At 32.4% G+C, this 23,815-nt stretch overlaps 4 protein-coding genes across 6 annotated transcripts; all 4 read right to left on the bottom strand.

Moving 5' to 3' along the window:
• Positions 1 to 2,565: 2,565 nt before the first annotated feature.
• LOC116115889 (probable E3 ubiquitin-protein ligase RNF217) lies at positions 2,566 to 4,373 on the bottom strand. Of its 2 annotated transcripts, XM_031402015.1 has the most exons (3): positions 4,302 to 4,373; positions 3,341 to 4,200; positions 2,566 to 2,902 (listed from the first exon to the last, which is right to left on the bottom strand). In XM_031402015.1, exons 2-3 carry the CDS (start codon positions 4,057 to 4,059, stop codon positions 2,830 to 2,832), a joined length of 792 nt encoding a protein of 263 aa, XP_031257875.1. In that variant the 5' UTR covers positions 4,060 to 4,200; positions 4,302 to 4,373; the 3' UTR covers positions 2,566 to 2,829. The 2 variants fall into 2 exon arrangements, with proteins under 2 accessions (XP_031257875.1, XP_031257874.1); XM_031402014.1 differs by having other exon boundaries at positions 3,341 to 4,368.
• Positions 4,374 to 7,944: 3,571 nt separating this feature from the next.
• LOC116115879 (ACT domain-containing protein ACR11) lies at positions 7,945 to 10,185 on the bottom strand. The gene is made up of 8 exons (XM_031402001.1): positions 10,138 to 10,185; positions 9,867 to 9,961; positions 9,394 to 9,478; positions 9,236 to 9,295; positions 8,932 to 8,987; positions 8,626 to 8,731; positions 8,455 to 8,523; positions 7,945 to 8,188 (listed from the first exon to the last, which is right to left on the bottom strand). Exons 1-8 carry the CDS (start codon positions 10,183 to 10,185, stop codon positions 8,126 to 8,128), a joined length of 582 nt encoding a protein of 193 aa, XP_031257861.1. The 3' UTR covers positions 7,945 to 8,125.
• Position 10,186: 1 nt separating this feature from the next.
• On the bottom strand, positions 10,187 to 11,440 carry LOC116115890. The gene is made up of 2 exons (XM_031402016.1): positions 11,353 to 11,440; positions 10,187 to 10,549 (listed from the first exon to the last, which is right to left on the bottom strand). Exons 1-2 carry the CDS (start codon positions 11,403 to 11,405, stop codon positions 10,303 to 10,305), a joined length of 300 nt encoding a protein of 99 aa, XP_031257876.1. The 5' UTR covers positions 11,406 to 11,440; the 3' UTR covers positions 10,187 to 10,302.
• Positions 11,441 to 12,444: 1,004 nt separating this feature from the next.
• On the bottom strand, positions 12,445 to 17,479 carry LOC116115891 (ACT domain-containing protein ACR11-like). 2 transcript variants are annotated; one of them, XM_031402018.1, is made up of 10 exons: positions 16,948 to 17,479; positions 16,245 to 16,299; positions 14,638 to 14,763; positions 14,367 to 14,461; positions 13,894 to 13,978; positions 13,736 to 13,795; positions 13,432 to 13,487; positions 13,126 to 13,231; positions 12,955 to 13,023; positions 12,445 to 12,688 (listed from the first exon to the last, which is right to left on the bottom strand). In XM_031402018.1, exons 1-10 carry the CDS (start codon positions 17,100 to 17,102, stop codon positions 12,626 to 12,628), a joined length of 870 nt encoding a protein of 289 aa, XP_031257878.1. In that variant the 5' UTR covers positions 17,103 to 17,479; the 3' UTR covers positions 12,445 to 12,625. The 2 variants fall into 2 exon arrangements, with proteins under 2 accessions (XP_031257878.1, XP_031257877.1); XM_031402017.1 differs by lacking the exons at positions 16,245 to 16,299; positions 16,948 to 17,479 and adding exons at positions 14,865 to 14,919; positions 15,568 to 16,096.
• Between the last annotated feature and the right edge of the window lie 6,336 nt (positions 17,480 to 23,815).

Here is a 23,815-nt window from a genome sequence, read left to right on the forward strand (position 1 = left end):
ATAAAAATATTTTCTTCTATTGATAAGATAAAATGTATATACAAACTATATACATTCACATATATATACAAAACATAATGCCTCGGAGCCGATGACACGATTGGTTCCTAGGCATCACTAACACCCTCATAGTGATGCTATTGACCCATCTTTATCTAGTTAATACCAATTACTGTTTTTCTTCTTAATTACAGTTAACCTTTATGAAATTACTAATAAAGGATTTAAAGTATCTATACATAATTAATCTACACTAATCTTTTGCTTTTAGTTTGAATTTTTTTTAATTCCTTTTCTACATCATAAACCCTATTTTTATTTTGAAATAATCAAGATCAAATGAGTTTATCAATAACATATGCATTAAATTCTTTCGGTTTATTTTATCATATTTTATTGTTTCTAACTTTCAATTAATTTGCACGTATACATAATTTATAAGTTAGTTGTTCTTTTTTTTTTTTTTTTTTTAATTAAGAGAACATGTGATGCTAATAGCTTATAAAGATTTATATTAACCCAAAAAAATATAGAATCACTATATAATTTAAATTTAAAAATACATAAAAAAATGATTTTTACTTTCCATTCTCCACTTTATTACAATGTCTCATATTCATAATCATAATAACAAATTCATTTCCATTGTTTCTATTTTAAAAGCACAAACAACTAAAACCTTGAATTCTACCTAAAACACTCGTATTACCATCACAACTTGTAATCCGGATGGTATCTACACTAATGCTAAATTACAAATTATTTTACTACAAATTGTCGCGATAAACTTACAAATTTGTTTCTTATTGCAGAAATTATTTTCAGAAAATATGCTCATTTATTCCCACCAACTAAAAATTTGTTAATATGTGGGTAGACAAAAGATGCCAGATTCTCAAAGTCCTTGTAAGTTGTAATTACACACAACATCAATTCTAATCGGACTTTTAGGTATATTACTCTATATTTTTTGACGTTTGTTTGGAACTTTTGAGTGTATTATTTAAATGTCTGAGTTTGAATCCTATGCCTACTAATAAGGGAACCTGACCCTTAACTTTAAAGTCCCAGAAAGTTGACCTAAACATTCCCGAATACCAAAAAAAAAAAAAAAAATCAACTCTAATTTGTAGCAACTTGCAAAATAAGTTAACAAATTGGCATAAAATCTTTATACTATTTGATGGAACCCAAAAAAGACTTGCAAGCAAAAAGCATACCAAAAGCCAGAATTTCATCCGAATAAAGCAACCAAAAGAAAAGGACGTATAATCATAGTACCAGAAAGTCTCAAAATTAAAGAAAAGGCCTCCATCTATACCTTTGCTTTTCACACTCTAAAATGTGAACACATGACCCTTTCATTCTCTCTATCTACCATCTTCATACAATCTAGGGAATAGGACCAGAGCCAGAGGTGGGGTGGGGTAGGGAATTGGAATCACAATAGCCTCTTTCGTATAAATAAGGAGTACATTCATTAATTTCTAAACATAAATAACAAATTTTTTATTCACATCCAATAAACTCTTTAAATTTAATGAAGATGTTCTGTATTTTTAAGAAAGAGACTTAATAGTAAAGAGAATTAATAAATAAAATGCATAAAAACTTATAATTTATTAATTAACATTAGGGTAGAGAGTGAAATTTGACTCTCTAGATGTGAAAAGTCAAACTCACTTTTTAATTTATATTTGAAGGATAAAGAATATGTTGGACTGTTGTTTTTATGGATAGACTCTTTGTAATAAAAATGAGCATATCCAAATGACTTTTTATATGACTCAAACTCTTTATTATAAAGAGTTTGTCCATAAAAATAAGAGTCGAACAGACTCTTTATTCTTTAAATATAAATTAAAGGGTGAGTTTGACTCTCTATATCTAAATAATCAAATTTCACTCTTTATCCCGATTTTATTTAATAAATTACAAGTTTTTATACATTTTATTATTAATTATCTCTTCTATTAAGTCTATCTCCTATTTATTAAGTCTAATTTAAAGGATCCATTGGATTAAAATACAAATTTTGTTGTTTATATTTAAAAATTAATGAAGATGCTCTTTATTTATGTGAAATATGCTCGAATACCATTGAAGATGCTCTAAGAACCTCTCCAAATAACTCTTTATATGATCAAATTCTTTATTATAAAGAGTTTATCCATAAAAACAAAAATCCAACAGACTTTTTATTTTCTAAATACAAATTAAAGAGTAAGTTAAGAATCAAATTTCACTATCTATCCTAATTTTAATCAATAAATGATAAGTTTTTATGCATTTTATTTATTAATTCTCTCTCCTATTAACTCTTTTTTTTTTTTTAAAACGTATTCTTTCTCCTAAATTTTAAAGAGTTCATTGGATTTGAATAAAAAAAAAAAATTGTTCTTTATATTTAGAAATTAATGAAATGCTCTTTATTTAAATGAAATGTGTTCTTTATATTTTAAAGAGCACCATTGGAGATGCTTTTACACTCTAACATAAGATTAGAGAAGAGACATGAGATACATAAAATACAAAGAAATAAATGAAGATAGAGGGAGAATGAGATATACACATTCGAGGGATAGAGATAAACATTAACACTCTAAACCCCTTTTCTTATTGATTCTGATAATTACATAGAAAAAGAGAATTAACACAAAAACATAAGATAAACATATAAACCTAAGACCAATATTCTCTTTAAAGATACTCCTTCACATACTAATTAATATATAATAGGGTAAAGTCTAGTGTTTTGTTTTCAATCAACACTTTCATAATAATTCATTCAGTAAAAGATAATAGTGAGATGATGCACATTCTGGTCTCCTACTGTCTGTGGCAACCACCATGACTTCCATTCCACTCTATTCCACATCCATAGCAAAACTCAAACTTGCACCTGCAACCACAACACCATTAATTCAAATTCAATTCTCAATTTGATTAGCAAGTACCAAAATCAATTGAAAATCCCTTTTTCAGCTTTGTTAACTCCACAAGTAATCCAATATAAAAATAATTCAATTTGCAGTATCGAATCCAAAAGACTAATCTATTAGGTCGGATTATACAGCCTAATACTTAAAACTCTCCTTATGAGAATCTGTAACTCATCGACCCAATTCCCCCTCAAATGAGACCCTCAAAAAGATACCATTTCTCACAGCTAATGTCAAACTCATACTACCAACACTCCTAATCATCTAATGAGTAAGTCTCAGGTATTCAACATTCAGCAAATTAAACAATAGTAAAAACAAGAATAGTACTTTACAAAATTACTTTAATCAGCCTTAATTAACTCTTAATTAATCAAGAATTAATCAGATATACTAACCTGCAAACCATATGTGGGCAACCATCAGTTCTTTCAACATAGTATTTGCACTTGGGGCATCTGCCCCATTTCTTCTCTTTTGCAAGCTCTCTCACCATGAGATCCTCCCTCCCTCTTTCATCCACATTCAGCCTCTGAAATTCTTCACACTCAATCCCACAATGCCATGGAACATAACACTGAGCACAGAACAATCTATGGCAAAAAGGACACTCAGAACTAGTTATAACTTGTCCATCATTTTCAGTCACCAACATGGCTGAACAATCCTTGAAAGGACAGTAAAACCTCTGTGAAACATCAAACATCTGTTCACAAATGGCCTCCTCCCAAATTTCAACCACACCCTTTAAAAGCAATGGCCTACAAGCATCAAATTCCAGGATGGATTTGCAGTTCAAACCAGGACAAGTCACAGTGATAACATTGTCCTGGAGCTTTGTAGCCACATGTTTGCTCATACAATCACGACAATATGAATGAACACAGCTCTCAGTATTAAACATTTCATCAATTTCTTTTCTTTCAGCACAAATCTCACAGAAACTTTTAGAGGACTCACCAGATTCCAGTTCCATCATTGGCATCTCCATTGACTCCTCAGGGTCCAAAAACCGAACCTTGTGGTGATCTCCAGTTACTTCGATGATCCTTAAAGGGGGTGAAGGATTAGTAATGTCACTCCTGTTGGTCATCTGAGAACTGACTGTGGAAGCCATGAGAGCCTCCTGGAACTGCAACTCTTCAGCATATTTGGAGTCAGAAACTGGGAGAATGGCTTGTTGATCATCTACTTCTTCATCAAAAAGTGCTGAGAAGTAAAGATCATCAACTGCAAGATCAGAGGCACTCACCAATTCCTGTGCCATAGTGTTAAGAAACTCTATAAAAAACAGAATTCAACTCTGTCAAGGACTCTTGTGGGCAACATTTATATACAGTGAAGAAGGAAGTAACTTACCCTAGAAGTAGTTGTTTTTCAAAAAGTAAAAACCCTTTCCCTTCTCCCTTAAGGAGATTTTCCCCATTTGATTGACTTGGACTTGTGCGTGTAATGCATTTGCTTTAAGCCTTTAACATCACCCAATGGGGTACTAGAAAAGTGCTGACGGTCCAGTTTTGGAATTTTGGTTTTATTTTTGGAGCAACTTAGTCACATTTAATTGGCTTTTCAATGAATATTTCTTTTAATAACTATGATTTATTTTTTTGGTAGTAATATTATAATTTAATTTTTTAGAGTCTTAATTTATTATTTAACAAATTTTATATTATTTGAGTACCTCTACATAATAAATTAAGTAATCTTAATATTAACCTTTTAAAACAATTTTTAATTTCCTTTTTCACAAATTCATATAACATACTCTATACAACAAAAAAAAAATATGTTTTGATTATTAAGACTAAAAGATCCTGTTTTTCACAAAATTTTTTTTTTTTTTTTGCTAGGAACAAAAGATCCAATTTTTCAAAATTTTCGATTTTATAAATATATTTTATAGGAAATTATTGATTTCAACTTTAAGAAAATTAGGAAAATTGAGAATTTTTTTTTTCAGTTTGAGACAACTGAATAACTCTTGTTGAATAAGACTGAAAAAAATATTTATGATATGTTTGTTTGTAATTTTTTTTAATATATGATTATAAGTATTAAGTGTTTATTTTAATAAATTCTTAAATATTTGAAAACTAGTGTTTTTACATAAATATCCTTGTCAAGGTTAAGTATGATATGTATTTATAGTTTGTATTACAAACCATAAATTTGATAAAGTATAACGAAAGTATTTTAATTTTACAAATAATTTGACTTAATTTTTTTTAGTATGTCTATCAACTATGTTTGCTACAGTGAAACTAAAATAAGAATGTGAATAAAATAGGGTAATAGAGATTAAGGTTTTAAAGGGCATGATTGGAATTTAAAAATTAGAATACGGGTATTTTTGAAGAAGTCATTTAAGACAAACTAATAAATGTTTAGTCGTCGCTTAAACGCCGAAATTTTTAAGTTTTTCCATTAAGAGAAATATAATTGTTCTCAATATCTAATTGAAACAACTAATAAATATATAAATATAAAAGATTAACTTTTTCTACGTGTCAATATATCAATTGATTCGATTCTCCCTTGAGCACAAAAGTAATATATTTACCCATAATTTAACCAGGGGGTCGCGACGATTGGTTGTTGTGGGATAATTTTTCCTGAAAATTAGTTGAGATGGATATAAGTTGGTCCGGACTCAATTAAAAAAAAAATAATTTATCACTTGATTTTTAAAAGATTAGGTAAAATATGATCATTAGACTATCATAATATTTGGAAAAAAAAAAAAAATAGTTACATATTTATCCATATCATGATACAATAAGAGGCATGATCAAGTTGAAAATAAAATAAAAAGGCAAGAACACAAAATATATAGAGAGGGCTTAAGCATAGTTTAATAGTAGAAATAGAATGAAGAAGAAGATTAATTATCAGAGAACCAATTAACTCCAATAATATCTCTGGCAGCTTCAGGAGGAACATCTTCCAAAACTTTTTCATGGCCTTTGGGATAATAAATTCCAGTCTTTTCATGGGGAACCCAGCAATTTCCATTTTGCAGGCTTTGGCTCTTTGCAAAAAGGCCCTCTTCCGGGCTCAATTTCACTGCACTCTCGCGTATTGTATCGGCGGATGTTCCTGTTTTGTGGTATCTTTTTCGCAGCATCGGCCTGTGTGTGTTGGAAGTCACAGAATATTAATTGGCATTTGTTTGTTCAAAAGAAAATTAATTGTCCAAAAGAAATTGTCCATTTCTTTGAATTTCTCAAATGGTAATAATATAAAATTTTCACAATTTCCAATGCAAAACATTTTTTCAGATTTTGTCTTTTTGTATTAACTGAGTATAGTTAACTAGAACTAATTAGGGTGTGCAAAAAAATCGGCCAAAATTGGGATTAGAATTAGCGGGTACTTGGGATTCCGTTCTAGTTTCTATCTAAAATTGACCCTCATAGAGTAGGTTTCAGTTCTAGAAATAAAGAATCAGAATCGAAACCCGAGATCTAAGTAACAACTAAGACTAAATTATAATTTTTATAAAATATTGAAAGTGTATTTGTAATTTTTAGAGGCTTTATTTGTCATTTTTAAAAAGTAAGGGTAATTAAAATTTATTCGGGGACTTGAAACTGGAGCTAGAACCGATGTTTCAGGTTCTAGTTCTTGGCTTCTAGGAACCAGATCGGTTCCAAATTCAAGAAACCGAATGGTTCCGATTCCTCTGGGACCTGCCCACCTCTATGAACTAGCATTGGAAATGAAGGTCCATAGGTCCGTATTTTTAAATATGGAGATGATCCAAACGGACCTAAGAGTGCATACATGAATATAATAAAGGATTAGACCATTCAAAGCAACATATAATATAATTGTAAAAAGTAAAACATAAACATTAATGCATCTAGAAACAATATGCAAAAAATTAAAAAATTTCATTGAATAACATTACTTGAAAAACATGGAGTTGAAAGTGGGAGCTCCTCTTGCAAGTGAGCCAGTCATCTCCTTTCTCTTTGTCTTGGTGATTCTCCAAAGAATTGAGGATGGATCAATGGTGGGTTTGGTTTTTATAAGGGTGAGAATGTTATCCATTTCTCTCTTCTCAATGTAGGTTGTGTTTGTCATCGCCTCGCCTGTTTCATGCCTCACGTCATTTTCTCTTGTTTCATTATTATTTTGCTTTTAGTTTTATCAGGTATGGCCTTCTTTTGTTCTTATTTATCTTTGTATTCTTCTGATTCTGTTCACATTCTTTTCTTCTTTTCCTTTATCAATCTCTTCACCTTTAATTTCCTTCTAGTTTTTTAGGGCATGAGGCATGTTTGGCACCAGATTTATATTCATAATAATGTTGCTTTTAACTTTTTGGTGGGTATTTCTATAGGATTACTTAGATATCGTTAAAGTAGAACTAAATTTCAAAAGTGCTTATAACCTAACCAAACAAGCTCTTAAGTTATACCTACGAGGTTGATGGCAAATTTTTTTTACTAATGTTAAATACATATACAAACAACGAATAAAAAAACATATACTTTTAATCAGGAAGCATATTCGATCAATCAAGAAAGCTATAATATTAGTAGGAAGAGTATTCAACCAATCAGGTAGCGTATAAATACCACATATGCTTGTATGTCTACTTGTATATATGCATACATATATACTTTATGTTCAGTCATTATTATATGCAACTTGTTACATACTATGTGAGTTGTAATAGTAAGATAAAGGAATTGATGGCCTACCAGTCCCATAATGCTGTCCATAATACTGATAAAATGTTGACCTATTCATTTTCTTATTAAGTTCTCTTGTCATTCTCAACAATTATATTTTACTTAGTTACCCAATATACATATATCAGCCTGATCATTTATAAGAACTTCAAATAACCCAGAAACAATTTAAGTTTTCTGTAATTTGGCTGTGCTTCAATTTGTTTTACTGTTTTCAACAGCCTCATACAACTAGAGAAAGAATTCCCAGGAGCGTGCAGATGCGGTGTACGAAAATTGAATGGAGACATAGACTCATCCCATTGAAGAATTTTCGATATAAATATCAGTTTCAATCTAACAATAAGAGATCACAGATTTATTGATTATTGTCCATAAGTCTTGGTTATACAAGGCCATTACAGTGACAACATTTTATAATTCCATGTTGGGAGTACAGAATCATTTGAGTGTATAATTGTGAATTGGATCATCAACAACAGCTCAGAAACTTGCCTCCTCTGTTGATGGTCGCCTCAAAAAATATCGTAAACTATTAGCAACAACCTGCAAATTTACAAAGCCAAACTTAAATAAGTAATAATGCATCAGCCTCTTCAATGGGAATGGATCTTCCTTAGGGTGTAAACCTTGTACCGTTTAGTCCCGGAACTAAATCCCAATCCTTAGCATAAGAAAAGTTTTCTTTTCCCAGAGGACTACAATCTATTATTTCATTTAAAAGAAAATAATAAACCTCTTTGTTCTATTCAAGTCGGTACAGAATATAGGTCAAAACTTGTAATAAGTTTCATGGGCATGGCTAACTTTACCTGTTGGAGAGGCCTGATGAGGGCTTGGCCCTTGTAGTTGACATGAAATTTTGCCTTAGCCAACAGCCCCTGGTGCGGAAACGTTAATGAGGATGAATTATTAATATCCTTGGCTACTTCTATCTAGATAAAATAAAATAAAAAAATAGAGAAGTTTCTGTAAACAATTACCTCAGTGTCAAACTCTCCTGATTCAACAGCGACATTGATGTCAGTGATAATCTTTACAAGATCAACCAATAATCCAGGGCGATCCACTGTCTCCACATAAAGCAAGCTTTGATAAAGCAAAAGAAAAAATAATATGGGTAAGAGCCACATATTTTCCATATCCATTCTAATGGACAAGATAATGTTGCATTATTGACAGGGAAATTGGTAGGTCGGGCTATAGTCTCAAAAACTATTGTCATAAGGCCAAAGTTTTGTGGGATGCAAAAGCCCTGACATTGAGTATAAGACTAAATCATGCATTACCTTCGATCAGGACCATCATCAGAGACATTTACATGGGTCGCTATGTCCACATCAACCTGAAAAAATTCCAACAAAGCAAATTGTGAGCCATGATTGGCGGAACATAATGGTCCCCTCAATAATTTACTAGCCGTGTCAACAATCATACAACATGGCACCAATTTCAATCAAAAGCAAAAAAAAAAAATATAAATAAGTCCAAGCAATATTGACCAAAAAACACCTAAATACAACCCCTTAGTTCGACAAGCAAATGTTCTACTAGGGAGATTGAAAAGCCAAAGTAGGATCAGAAATCAAAGACCTGCTGTTTTGGTGGTTCAACGCCAAAAGCTACACCCATTGCTAACTGGGAACTTGATTCCTGGTACCACCAATTCACACTCAATAAGCTTTTTGGTTAGGCAAGTCCTACAGAAGGACTTTCACCAGGTGATATTTCAAGCACAAAAAGTAGGTTACCGGGTGATACTGAAGCAGATTGTTTATAATTGTCAAACGAATTGCCTCAAGCATCTCCGGATCGTCAACTTTTCTACCAGTAGAACTGCATACAAGGTCCATGACCAAATTAATCGTAACTGTTGTAGGAAAGTTATTGAAAGAACTGATTCAACTCACTCATTCATTTCAGGGTACTAGTAGTTCTTGAATCTATTTAATTTTCTTACAAGTACAACACATGTTTGACATAAAACTTCGCTCTTAGAATAAGCTTTGCATCAAATTGACATCCTTCTCTCATGATTGTAACAACTTAACAATAAACTGATGATAGCCATTTAAGCAGTATCTACATCGGGAATTATTTACCATGCTCATTAACAATAGACTGGTTAACATACAGTTAAGCAAATTAAATGTGTAAGAAACTGCAACCAAAGGTCACTTAAGCCAAGACTCAAGCAAAGATTAACATGTATCACATAACTTACGCGTTAGTGATGGCAAATTTGTTGTGCTTTCCAGAGGAATCTAGATAGACATTTGCCTTAACGACATTCAGCCCAAGGTTTTTAAGTGCATTCATCTGCAGCCCAATTACCAAGTGTTAATAACGTATACTCATCATAAGATACCAATAGAGATATATGACACAAAACCAGAAGATTCTTACTCAGCAAGAATTAAGATTCAATATAGATACAGAGAAGCAAATTGAAGCTATAAACAAATATCTAAACAGGCAAGCAAACGGCCTCATACAGTATCAAGAAGAGCCCCAAGGCGATCCCCCCCCCCCACTTTATCCATATCATGATACAATAAGAGGCATGATCAAGTTGAAAATAAAATAAGAAGGCAAGAACACAAAATATATAGAGAGGGCTTAAACATAGTTTAATAGTAGAAATAGAATGAAGAAGAAGATTAATGATCAGAGAACCAATTAACTCCAATAATATCTCTGGCAGCTTCAGGAGGAACATCTTCCAAAACTTTTTCATGGCCTTTGGGATAATAAATTCCAGTCTTTTCATGGGGAACCCAGCAATTTCCATTTTGCAGGCTTTGGCTCTTTGCAGAAAGGCCCTCTTCCGGGTTTAATTTCACTGCACTCTCGCGTATTGTATCGGCGGATGTTCCTGTTTTGTGGTAGCTTTTTCGCAGCATCGGCCTGTGTGTGTTGGAAGTCACAGAATATTAATTGGTATTTGTTTGTTCAAAAGAAAATTATTTGATTATGAATAAGGATCCACCAACATCCAAAAGAAATTGTCAATTTCTCAAATGGTAATAATTAACAATAAAAATAAAATTTTCACAATTTTCAATACAAAACATTTTATCAGATTTTGTCTTTTTGTATTAACTGAGTATAGCTAATTACGAACTAATAGGGTTGTGCAAAACAACAAATCGAAATTAAGATATTGACGGGTACTTAGGATTCTGTTTCAGTTCCTATCCAAAACTGACCCTCATAGAGTAGATTTCGATTCTAGAAATAAGGAATCGAAATCGAAACCCAAGATCTGAGTAGGAACTGAGACTGAATTTAATTTTTGTAAAATATTGAAGGTATATTTGTAATTTTTAGATGGTTTATTTATCATTTTTAAAAACTAGAGGTAATTAAAATTAACCCGAGGACCTAAAACTGAAACTAGAACCTATGTTTTAGGTTCCGGTTCTTGGCTTCTAGGAACCGGATCTGTTCCAAATTCAAGGAACCGACTGGTTCTGATTCCTCTGGGACCTGCCCACCCCTATGAACTAGCATCGGAAATGAAGGTCCATAGGTCCGTATTTTTAAATATGCAGATGATCCAAACAGACCTAAGAGTGCATACATGAATATAATAAAGGATTAGACCATTCAAAGCAACATATAATATAATTGTAAAAAGTAAAACATAAACATTAATGCATCTAGAAACAATATGCAAACAATTAAAAAATTTCATTGAATGACATTACTTGAAAAACATGGAGTTGAAAGTGGGAGCTCCTCTTGCAAGTGAGCCTGTCATCTCCTTTCTCTTTGTCTTGGTGATTCTCCAAAGAAATGAGGATGGATCAATGGTGGGTTTGGTTTTTATAAGGGTGAGAATGTTATCCATTTCTCTCTTCTCAATGTAGGTTGTGTTTGTCATCGCCTCGCCTGTTTCATGCCTCACGTCATTTTCTCTTGTTTCATTATTATTTTGCTTTTAGTTTTATCAGGTATGGCCTTCTTTTGTTCTTATTTATCTTTGTATTCTTCTGATTCTGTTCACATTCTTTTCTTCTTTTCCTTTATCAATCTCTTCACCTTTAATTTTCTTCTAGTTTTTTAGGGTATGAGGCATGTTTGGCACCAGATTTATATTCATAATAATGTTGCTTTTAACTTTTTGGTGGGTATTTCTATAGGATTACTTAGATATCGTTAAAGTAGAACTAAATTTCAAAAGTGCTTATAACCTAACCAAACAAGCTCTTAAGTTATACCTACGAGGTTGATGGCAAATTTTTTTTACTAATGTTAAATACATATACAAACAACGAATAAAAAAACATATACTTTTAATCAGGAAGCATATTCGATCAATCAAGAAAGCTATAATATTAGTAGGAAGAGTATTCAACCAATCAGGTAGCGTATAAATACCACATATGCTTGTATGTCTACTTGTATATATGCATACATATATACTTTATGTTCAGTCATTATTATATGCAACTTGTTACATACTATGTGAGTTGTAATAGTAAGATAAAGGAATTCATGGCCTACCAGTCCCATAATGCTGTCCATAATACTGATAAAATGTTGACCTATTCATTTTCTTATTAAATTATCCTGTCATTCTCAACAATTATATTCTACTTAGTTACCCAATATACATATATCAGCCTGATCATTTATAAGAACTTCAAATAACCCAGAAACAATTTAAGTTTTCTGTAATTTGGCTGTGCTTCAATTCGTTTTACTGTTTTCAACAGCCTAATACAACTATAGAAAGAATTCCCAGGAGCGTGCAGATGCGGTGTACGAAAATTGAATGGAGACATAGACTCATCCCATTGAAGAATTTTCGATATAAATATCAGTTTCAATCTAACAATAAGAGATCACAGATTTATTGATTATTGTCCATAAGTCTTGGTTATACAAGGCCATTACAGTGACAACATTTTATAATTCCATGTTGGGAGTACAGAATCATTTGAGTGTATAATTGTGAATTGGATCATCAACAACAGCTCAGAAACTTGCCTCCTCTGTTGATGGTCGCCTCAAAAAATATCGTAAACTATTAGCAACAACCTGCAAATTTACAAAGCCAAACTTAAATAAGTAATAATGCATCAGCCTCTTCAATGGGAATGGATCTTCCTTAGGGTGTAAACCTTGTACCGTTTAGTCCCGGAACTAAATCCCAATCCTTAGCATAAGAAAAGTTTTCTTTTCCCAGAGGACTACAATCTATTATTTCATTTAAAAGAAAATAATAAACCTCTTTGTTCTATTCAAGTCGGTACAGAATATAGGTCAAAACTTGTAATAAGTTTCATGGGCATGGCTAACTTTACCTGTTGGAGAGGCCTGATGAGGGCTTGGCCCTTGTAGTTGACATGAAATTTTGCCTTAGCCAACAGCCCCTGGTGCGGAAACGTTAATGAGGATGAATTATTAATATCCTTGGCTACTTCTATCTAGATAAAATAAAATAAAAAAATAGAGAAGTTTCTGTAAACAATTACCTCAGTGTCAAACTCTCCTGATTCAACAGCGACATTGATGTCAGTGATAATCTTTACAAGATCAACCAATAATCCAGGGCGATCCACTGTCTCCACATAAAGCAAGCTTTGATAAAGCAAAAGAAAAAATAATATGGGTAAGAGCCACATATTTTCCATATCCATTCTAATGGACAAGATAATGTTGCATTATTGACAGGGAAATTGGTAGGTCGGGCTATAGTCTCAAAAACTATTGTCATAAGGCCAAAGTTTTGTGGGATGCAAAAGCCCTGACATTGAGTATAAGACTAAATCATGCATTACCTTCGATCAGGACCATCATCAGAGACATTTACATGGGTCGCTATGTCCACATCAACCTGAAAAAATTCCAACAAAGCAAATTGTGAGCCATGATTGGCGGAACATAATGGTCCCCTCAATAATTTACTAGCCGTGTCAACAATCATACAACATGGCACCAATTTCAATCAAAAGCAAAAAAAAAAAATATAAATAAGTCCAAGCAATATTGACCAAAAAACACCTAAATACAACCCCTTAGTTCGACAAGCAAATGTTCTACTAGGGAGATTGAAAAGCCAAAGTAGGATCAGAAATCAAAGACCTGCTGTTTTGGTGGTTCAACGCCAAAAGCTACACCCATTGCTAACTGGGAACTTGATTCCTGGTACCACCAATTCACACTCAATAAGCTTTTTGGTTAGGCAAGTCCTACAGAAGGACTTTCACCAGGTGATATTTCAAGCACAAAAAGTAGGTTACCGGGTGATACTGAAGCAGATTGTTTATAATTGTCAAACGAATTGCCTCAAGCATCTCCGGATCGTCAACTTTTCTACCAGTAGAACTGCATACAAGGTCCATGACCAAATTAATCGTAACTGTTGTAGGAAAGTTATTGAAAGAACTGATTCAACTCACTCATTCATTTCAGGGTACTAGTAGTTCTTGAATCTATTTAATTTTCTTACAAGTACAACACATGTTTGACATAAAACTTCGCTCTTAGAATAAGCTTTGCATCAAATTGACATCCTTCTCTCATGATTGTAACAACTTAACAATAAACTGATGATAGCCATTTAAGCAGTATCTACATCGGGAATTATTTACTATGCTCATTAACTATAGACTGGTTAACATACATTTAAGCAAATTAAATGTGTAAGAAACTGCAACCAAAGGTCACTTAAGCCAAGACTCAAGCAAAGATTAACATGTATCACATAACTTACGTGTTAGTGATGGCAAATTTGTTGTGCTTTCCAGAGGAATCTAGATAGACATTTGCCTTAACGACATTCAGCCCAAGGTTTTTAAGTGCATTCATCTGCAGCCCAATTACCAAGTGTTAATAACGTATACTCATCATAAGATACCAATAGAGATATATAACACAAAACCAGAAGATTCTTACTCAGCAAGAATTAAAATTCAATATAGATACAGAGAAGCAAATTGAAGCTATAAACAAATATCTAAACAGGCAAGCAAACGGCCTCATACAGTATCAAGAAGAGCCCCAAGGCGATTGCCAAAGGTTATCTCCACCACTGTTGCATCTGGATCAGAATCAAGGTCTATTATGACTTTAGGTGTCGGAATTGTGTCAGTCTCACTATTACTTCCATCCTGTTTAAAATTCAATAAAGACATGCAACAACCACAGGAAATACGTGAAATTAAAACTTAACATGCAAAACCAGTAAGCAACTAATGAAAGCCAATCATACCTCAAGGGCTGTAGCTGAGGCTCGTGGAAATATTGTAGTTACCGAAGATGTCCATCTGAAAAAAGTACACAATGCAAAAATTGGAACGCAAGGCAATAATGCAAATACAGAAGAAGTCCTAAACTCAAAGACATGTTGAATCTAACAATGAATAGTCAAAATAAGATTAGTTTACACCACTTAAAATGCATTTAACTCCTAAACAAGCAAATAAACAAAGATTACAATCTTCAGTAAAACAAACAAACCCCAAACAGCTGCCATATCAAACACAACAAATTACAGTAATTTGCAAGTGGGGAATGAATATTGGATAAAACAGTCAGTTTAAAACAATTAAGCATATCCCAGATTCCCAACCATGTAAATTCTCAATTACAAGGTGGAGAACTTCCAAAGATAGAGATTAAACAAACAAACAAGAACATCCTTCCATATATGCTAGTGACATCTAGATGAATTTTTCACAATGAATTTTACATGTTTAGATATCTGTACAAATAAAGTAACTGGGTCAACATTTACCATAAAAACTCATACTAATTGAACAAAACATCAAATATTTCAATACCACATCCACAAAAATAGCAGAAAAAACTATGTTCATCAATCATAAACAACAACATTTTCAAAGATAAAACAAGAACAAAACTTTCGCAACAAGAACTTAAAATGAACATAATTACAATACTAATACGCATACCTCCTGCTCCTCCCATGAGAACTGCAAAGAGGCCTATCACCAAAACGGGAAAAGCAAGAAACTTTAAACATGGGATGCTCCAAAGCTTTAAACTTGTTACCAGAACTTAACTGAGCAACCAAATGTACAGAAACTGAAGCCATGGAAACAGCCATTTTGGAACACAAAATCACAAGCTCAAAAGACTCAGACCAACAAGAAGAAAGCAAGGCAAAAGAAAACGAGTACTAGAGAGAAGAAAGGGAGGTGAAAGAAACCATAAGAGAGCGTTTAAAGAAAAGGGTAAGTTTGAAAAGGGATAGAGAGGAGAAATTAGAGATGAGTTGGAGAGTTCTCGAAATATCCGCCATTAAAACAAGAGCAAAGTGGGTAAGCTTTTATGTGTGAAGAGTTCGCTTTCACTTGTTTCGATTCAATCCAATCCAATCCTCTGGGGTGTGTGTTGTGAGATTATCTCCCACGTCCGTTCGTGATCTGATCCAGAAATTTGTCGGTTTTGATGCGATTTTTGTAGAGAAAAATTTACTGGGTGAAGTAAAACAGCGACGCGTTTGGTGAAGATGAACTGAAGCTCGCTCTCCAATCTTGTGTCTACCGTATGTACGTATTTTCTTGTGGGTCAATTACGTTTTAGCCCCTACTTTTTGTCCTGTTTACTTNATGAAAGCCAATCATACCTCAAGGGCTGTAGCTGAGGCTCGTGGAAATATTGTAGTTACCGAAGATGTCCATCTGAAAAAAGTACACAATGCAAAAATTAGAACGCAAGGCGATAATGCAAATACAGAAGAAGTCCTAAACTCAAAGACATGTTGAACCTAACAATGAATATTCAAAATAAGATTAGTTTACACCAATTAAAATGCATTTAACTCCTAAACAAGAAAATAAACAAAGATTACAATCTTCAGTAAAAGAAACAAACCCCAAACAGCTGCCATATCAAACACAACAAATTACAGTAATTTGCAAGTGGGGAATGAATATTGGATAAAACAGTCAGTTTAAAACAATTAAGCGTATCCCAGATTCCCAACCATGTAAATTCTCAATTACAAGGTAGAGAACTTCCAAAGATAGAGATTAAACAAACAAACAAGAACATCTTTCCGTATATGCTAGTGACATCTAGATGAATTTTTCCCAATGAATTTTACATGTTTAGAGATATGTACAAGTAAAGTAACTGGGTCAACATTTACCATAAAAACTCATACTAATTGAACAAAACATCAAATATTTCAATACCACATCCACAAAAATAGCAGAAAAAACTATGTTCATCAATCATAAACAACAACATTTTCAAAGATAAAACAAGAACAAAACTTTCGCAACAAGAACTTAAAATGAACATAATTACAATACTAATACGCATACCTCCTGCTCCTCCCATGAGAACTGCAAAGAGGCCTATCACCAAAACGGGAAAAGCAAGAAACTTTAAACATGGGATGCTCCAAAGCTTTAAACTTGTTACCAGAACTTAACTGAGCAACCAAATGTACAGAAACTGAAGCCATGGAAACAGCCATTTTGGAACACAAAATCACAAGCTCAAAAGACTCAGACCAACAAGAAGAAAGCAAGGCAAAAGAAAACGAGTACTAGAGAGAAGAAAGGGAGGTGAAAGAAACCATAAGAGAGCGTTTAAAGAAAAGGGTAAGTTTGAAAAGGGATAGAGAGGAGAAATTAGAGATGAGTTGGAGAGTTCTCGAAATATCCGCCATTAAAACAAGAGCAAAGTGGGTAAGCTTTTATGTGTGAAGAGTTCGCTTTCACTTGTTTCGATTCAATCCAATCCAATCCTCTGGGGTGTGTGTTGTGAGATTATCTCCCACGTCCGTTCGTGATCTGATCCAGAAATTTGTCGGTTTTGATGCGATTTTTGTAGAGAAAAATTTACTGGGTGAAGTAAAACAGCGACGCGTTTGGTGAAGATGAACTGAAGCTCACTCTCCAATCTTGTGTCTACCGTATGTACGTATTTTCTTGTGGGTCAATTACGTTTTAGCCCCTACTTTTTGTCCTGTTTACTTTTAGTAACATTTTAGCCCTCATTTGGTTTTTTTTTTTTTTCATTTCCTTCACAAGGTTTGATGAAAAAACACCCCAAGGGTTTTGGATAGTAACAAATGCACCCAAATAATTTATTATTTTAACAAGAAAGACTATAATACCCTTTAAATAATTATATGTTATATTCAATTTTTTGTTTTAAATATATTTACAAATCAAAAAAATAAAATCTGAAAAGAATCTGAAACTTTGTTTCAAAAAAATTGAGTATCTTTTATCTTATTATACTTCACTCTCCCATTTTATTTTATCATTTATTTAAATTGTAATTTAATTAAATTAAGGTTTTTTTATTTTTAGTTTATTTTATAAAATTAGATAATAATTTAACTATTCATATATTTGTTTTAACTATAACTTATTATATATAATTAGTTAATAAATATCAATAATATTATACTTATAAAGAAATTTTTAAAAAAATTTCACACAAAGTGGCGTGACAAAAAATGAATCGAAGAGTAAAATAAAAAGTCAAACTCACTATATTCACTTTTCCATTCTTTTTTTGCCGCGTCATTTTATACGGAGATCTTTGTATGATTTCTTTGTAAATATAATATTACTCAATAAATATTACTATTTATATAGTTAAAATAAAAATTGAAGAAATAAAAATTGAATAGAAAATATAACTAGACAAGGGCTCGTTTGGTTAGGGCCTTTGAAAGATTACTCCGACAATCTATCTTTTAATCCGATCATTACCTTGTTTGTTTCAGCAGGTAATTAAAGATTTTGGTCATTACCTTGTTTGTTTCAGCAGGTAATCTTTTATTACTCAAGTAATTTGAGAGGTGATATAATAGGGAGTTATGTGATTACCAACTCAGAGGGTTGTATTTTAAGATTATTGTGGTAATCCTATTTTTGTTCCAATTTTACCCTTATTTAATAAAAATTTCGAACACAATTGCCCTCCTATTGATATCAAATAACAATTAACCAAACTTGTTGAATGATTTCTTTAACCTCATTAATAAATTATTTGGACCGAAATATCGCATATATATTAAATATTTTGTCAAACACATTAATCATTTATACAACCCACTAATCATTTATACAACCCACACGAATCAAACACAATAATAATTTATAATTAATGTTTAAGGTTATATATCTCTTTGGTAATCCTACATTTTTTTATAATAAAACATTGCCAGAACCAAACACATCCAAATGATGTTACGTCATGTTTGCTTGGGGTGAATGGACAAGGGAACCGGAATCTTATTCTTTATCCCTTGTTTGATTTATAAGAGTTGTATAAAGAATAGGAATCTTATTTCTTTAAAAAGGGTGGAGTGGGAATGCCATCCATTATTATTAATAATGTACCCCTTTTCTAAATTGTGATTCCCCATTTTATACCTAAATTAATTAATTTAAATATAAATTATTTTATAAAATATTTAAAAACTTTAAGAATTTTCAAAAATTGGAAAATCTTCAAACCGGTCAAATTTTCCGTCCGGTGGAAACCTCGAGTGTGTTTTCTTTCCTCAAACCTTGAGGGGGAAACTTTTTTGCAAAGTCCCTGTAAAATATCCAATTTTTGTCTTGCTGATGCTGACACCTCATGGGGACCGTAATGCTATTAAGAGGTTCGATTAGACTCAAATGTATTTAGGTCAAACCTTAAGGACGAAATAAGATTTTCATTTTGGCTACTAAACTTTCATAGAAAAAAATAGAAAAATTCTTGTGGGTCGGGCCTATATACGTGCCATCTTTCTAGTGTAACATGTTATGATATGTAGACAGTATTTATCTATCCAATTTTTATAAAATGGAGCAAATGGGATAATAATAATAATTTTTTTTTATATTTATATGGTAAATAATGTTACATATGTAATTTTTTAATATTGAAAATGGTTTATTTATAATAATATTGAGTCGAAATATTGGATAAGAAAATTTTAAAAAATCATATGTAGCACTTTGAATGAGAAAAATAACTAAAATAAAATATCCCCCTTTCAGTATTTATTGCTTTTCCTTTTTATATTAATTTGTCTCAACTCATTATTTCAAATTTTTTTTTTTTTTTTTTTATTTTTATCAAATGAATAGTATTTTTCCAAGATTTTTTGTTGGTTTTATTATCTTAATTAGTTAAATCATTTTGTTTTAAAAAACAAGAGATATAATAATATCTATGTAAACACATTTGATTGATATATTTATAAAAAAACTCATATAGGTTTTATTGCAAAATAAAAATAAAAATAAGATATATATATTGAAAACAATTTTAATATCATATTAAATAGAGTAACCAATAGTATCCATTGTTTATTTTTCTTTTTTGGTGATCAGGGGTGTTTGGAACAACTTTTGTGTACTTGAACTAATCTCTTAGGACCTTAAAGTGAACGATCAGATAAATCCTCTCAGTAATCACCCTTATTATTGTTGAGGGAGATCTCAAACTTAAGAATCCATGTTTAACCATTTTATTCTTTTACCGTTAGACCATCCAAATTACCCATGGCTTATTGGTCCATAGTGGTGGGACTCTCAAACGAATTAGGTCATTTTTGATTATTTAATTAACATTAATATTTTATTTTTTCCTTTTTGATAAAGTATGGAGGCGATGGTCCGGTCCAGGCTTCCAGCGCGCGGAAAAGGAAAAAAAAAATATAATATAAAAACAAGTTAGTTTAATGAGACGGTGAATGGCCTCATCAATTTTCTTGTTTTATAATACCAGTCGTTGTTTGGTCCAACGACCTATAATATTTTTATCATGTTTTTTGTCATAAAGAAAACTCCAAAGCTTCATCAGTGTGATCACTGATCATATAATATGGGTAATAACATTAATTCTTCTTAGTAGATAAAATCACAATTCTTATGAGTTTTTAAAATAATAGAAATTCTCTTATCATTAAGTTTTAAGTATCAGCATACAATAAAAGATAATTTGATAACATTTACTAACTCTTACTACGTGAATTTTACGGTTCATTAGCAATTCTTGATGGTATGATATTTTTTTGTTATTTTAGAAATTATAAGAAAATTTTTATTATTATATCATACTCTATGTCTTTAATCCTAAATTATTTAGTGGTTCATTTATAACAGGGCAGGATTTAATCGTTGTAATTGGGATTTTGGGGTCTAGCTAAGTGCACTTAGAAATGATTAGGTTTACTTAATAAAGCCCATATCCGTATGAGCCATTTTTATACTTTATTTTAGAGCTAACGACTTTTTTTTTATCCAAATAATAGCTTAATGACACTTTCTATCCAAGACTTTTAAATAATAATTTATTATCCAAATTTATATCCGACAGTGAATAGAGAGCAAACTCGTTTTAGCTGTTAGAGTTTTTGAAGATAGGAAAAACAATATTGCATATATTACTAAAAGAAAATCAAGTTATAAAATAAAATGACAATAAAGTATCTTTTTTTTTTTTTAGCATTTCGAAGAAGTTACCATAGAACTCCTTGGATCATCTGTCAACCGTCTGTGAGTCTTTTGGTGGTAGAATGTTGAATTTTGGTGATTAAGATTGATCGAAATTTGACTTGTTAGGGGCGACTGTATAAACCCTAATCCCTCTATTTTCGAAGATTGGTAGGGTTGACGGGAGTAGGGTTTGAGAGGTTTTAGTGAGTGATGATCGAGGAAGAGAATGGTGGTGATGTGGGGTTACAACGATGTCGAAATCTGAAAAGGAATATAAATTTGGGTAGTAAAGTAGTATTTTAAAAGTCTATGGGTGTGAAAGTATCATTAAACCATTATTTGAGTGAGAAAAAGTCGTTTACTCTTTATTTTATACAAAAACTTGTTTAAAGTAAACAATTGTCAGTTAAGAGCTATGTTTATTTACATAATGTATCCCATAAAAAATATTGAAGAAATAATTATGTAATAAAAGCCATAAAATAATTTTATAATAAATTCTTAATTTGATTCATAGATTTACATAAGGCAAAAGGAGGGCGAATTTATATAAGGCTGGCGTTTAGAATGCTTAGATTCTAGACTATTGGCTGATAGTGTGTAAAGAGTATCCTCAATCCTCCATATTCGAGAGGCAAGCCTCTGTTTTTATAGCAAGCTATGAAGGTTTCAGTCTTAATAGAACCAGAAGTTCTATGGTTTGTCTGTATAAGAATACTAGTTTATGCGAAACCAAAATACTTGAGGAAGAAAGTTCGTTGTAAGAATTAAAATCACTAGGATTTATGAGAATCTTGATAAGACTAGGAGTCCATGGGTGTTAGAGTCTGTATGGGACTTTGGGACTTGTTAACTATTTGAGATCATTTAAGACTAGGAGTCTTAGATTGCTAGACTTTTTGCAGAGTTAGAAGTCTATATCGAGCTAGTATTTGCATGGAGCTTGGAACTCTTAAGGTGCCAGGATCCTTTGTGGAGTTCGAAGTTAAATGAGCTCGGAACCCTTGGTCAACTTGTCACTACAAAGAAGGCCAACTCGTCAGAGAGATCCAACTCGTTGAGTGACCCAAATCGCGAAGTGGTTTCGTAGAATAACCCAACTTGTGGAGTGTGGATAGGCTCATAGAAGGGATCAACTTGAAGATTGGATCAACTCGCGAAGCAAACCTTCTTAGGAAAGGACTTTAACACAAGACCAATCAGATTCAAGTCGTGGTTGTTTTGCAGGAGCAACCAGGGTTGAACCAAGGCATCAAGCCGTAATTCCGATGTGGGCCAACCGAAGTTGGGTCAAGATACTGGGCCATATAATGATTATAACACTACTAGGCCGTCAAGGGTCCAGCAAGGTTCTGAAACCCGGACCGGACCGGGCAGTCGAACCGGTCGAACTGCCACCCGCTTGCATTTCCGGTTTAAAGAGAGCAAATAACCAGGATTTAGGGTCAAACCATTTCAAACCGCGGTTGGACCGTCTCACTGTAGCAAACCGACGGTCCAACCGGTATTTAACAAATTTTCGGTCCACACCCCCATCCGGTTTAACACATGAAATGAGAAATTTTTTTTTTTAAAATTAAAAACTACAGTTGCTCAATGCTCAGTTGCTCACAGCCGCACACACAAACTCACAAAGTCAAAGTGTCAGACTTTAACAAATTTAATTTTCATTTTTCAATTTGCTATTTTGCTTTTGAGTTTTGAGCTACAGATCAGATACAGAGTCGTCTTGCACTCTTGCGGTCTTGCCCCTTCTTCAGTTTTTCAGTTTTTCATCTTGGATTGCTACTGCCAGTCTGCCATTCGTGATCTCCTCCACTCTCCAGTCTATCACTTTTGACTTTTTCATCTTGGTTTGCAGTAACATTCGCGATCTCCTCCACTCTCCACTCTCCAGTCTATCACTTTTTCTGTTTTTCATCTTGGTTTTGATGGTTTTTAAACTTTAATTAGGCGGAGAATCTGAATTTTTTGCCATTTTTGCGTTTTTGCTTGTTTCAGTATGCTGATGTCAGCATGACATCATGCTGATATCATCAGTCGGACCGACCGGTCCGACTAGTCCGACCGTTCGAACCGGGAACCGGCCATTTGGCCGAGTCGGCTCCCGGTCCGGTTTTCAGAACATTGGGGTCCAGTACAATATTTTACCCGTACAGCAATCAATGTCCTATTTCTCACTTTTCGTCAATTTTACAAGATTTAAATCTTCTAAATTACAAATGGGTTTTTAATATTGTTTGTGAACCTTTAATCTTTAAAGAAAAAAAATAGAGAAAGAAAATTTATATAGATATAATCAATTATTCTTTGATTTAAAGGATGCCAGAAAAACTTAATGAGTTGAGGCACTTTAGCGACACAAAAATTATGTAATAAAAGCGATAAAATCATGTTATAATAAATTCTTAATTTGATTCATAGATTTACATACATCAATTCTTTTGAATCTCAGCATAATCAACAACAAATCCCATAAATTTCCTTTGAAGCCAAATTAATTGCTTTTTCCAAAAGCACTTTATCATTTATCNAATTACAAATTGGTTTTTTATATTGTTTGTGAACCTTTAATCTTTAAAGAAAAAAAATAGAGAAAGAAAATTTATATAGATATAATCAATTATTCTTTGATTTAAAGGATGCCAGAAAAACTTAATGAGTTGAGGCACTTTAGCGACACAAAAATTATGTAATAAAAGCGATAAAATCATGTTATAATAAATTCTTAATTTGA

The sequence above is a fragment of the Pistacia vera genome, unplaced genomic scaffold (assembly GCF_008641045.1).
Source record: "Pistacia vera cultivar Batoury unplaced genomic scaffold, PisVer_v2 Contig755, whole genome shotgun sequence".
NCBI lineage: Eukaryota > Viridiplantae > Streptophyta > Magnoliopsida > Sapindales > Anacardiaceae > Pistacia > Pistacia vera.

Bases quoted from the DNA above. Each gene is read 5' to 3' on its own strand.
- LOC116115889 (XM_031402014.1), bottom strand. From the start codon at position 4,209: ATGGCACAGGAATTGGTGAGTGCCTCTGATCTTGCAGTTGATGATCTT. The intron at 2,903-3,340 runs GTTAGTATATCT...TTGTGGTTGCAG, and splicing joins TGCCCACATATGGTTTGCAG to GTGCAAGTTTGAGTTTTGCT.
- LOC116115879 (XM_031402001.1), bottom strand. From the start codon at position 10,185: ATGGATAAAGTGGGGGGGGGGGATCGCCTTGGGGCTCTTCTTGATACT. The intron at 9,296-9,393 runs GTAACCTACTTT...TGGTGGTACCAG, and splicing joins ATCTGCTTCAGTATCACCCG to GAATCAAGTTCCCAGTTAGC. The intron at 8,988-9,235 runs GTCTTTGATTTC...GAATTTTTTCAG, and splicing joins TTGAACCACCAAAACAGCAG to GTTGATGTGGACATAGCGAC.
- LOC116115890 (XM_031402016.1), bottom strand. From the start codon at position 11,405: ATGACAGGCTCACTTGCAAGAGGAGCTCCCACTTTCAACTCCATGTTT. The intron at 10,550-11,352 runs GTAATGTCATTC...CAACACACACAG, and splicing joins TTCAACTCCATGTTTTTCAA to GCCGATGCTGCGAAAAAGCT.
- LOC116115891 (XM_031402018.1), bottom strand. From the start codon at position 17,102: ATGGCTGTTTCCATGGCTTCAGTTTCTGTACATTTGGTTGCTCAGTTA. The intron at 13,796-13,893 runs GTAACCTACTTT...TGGTGGTACCAG, and splicing joins ATCTGCTTCAGTATCACCCG to GAATCAAGTTCCCAGTTAGC. The intron at 13,488-13,735 runs GTCTTTGATTTC...GAATTTTTTCAG, and splicing joins TTGAACCACCAAAACAGCAG to GTTGATGTGGACATAGCGAC.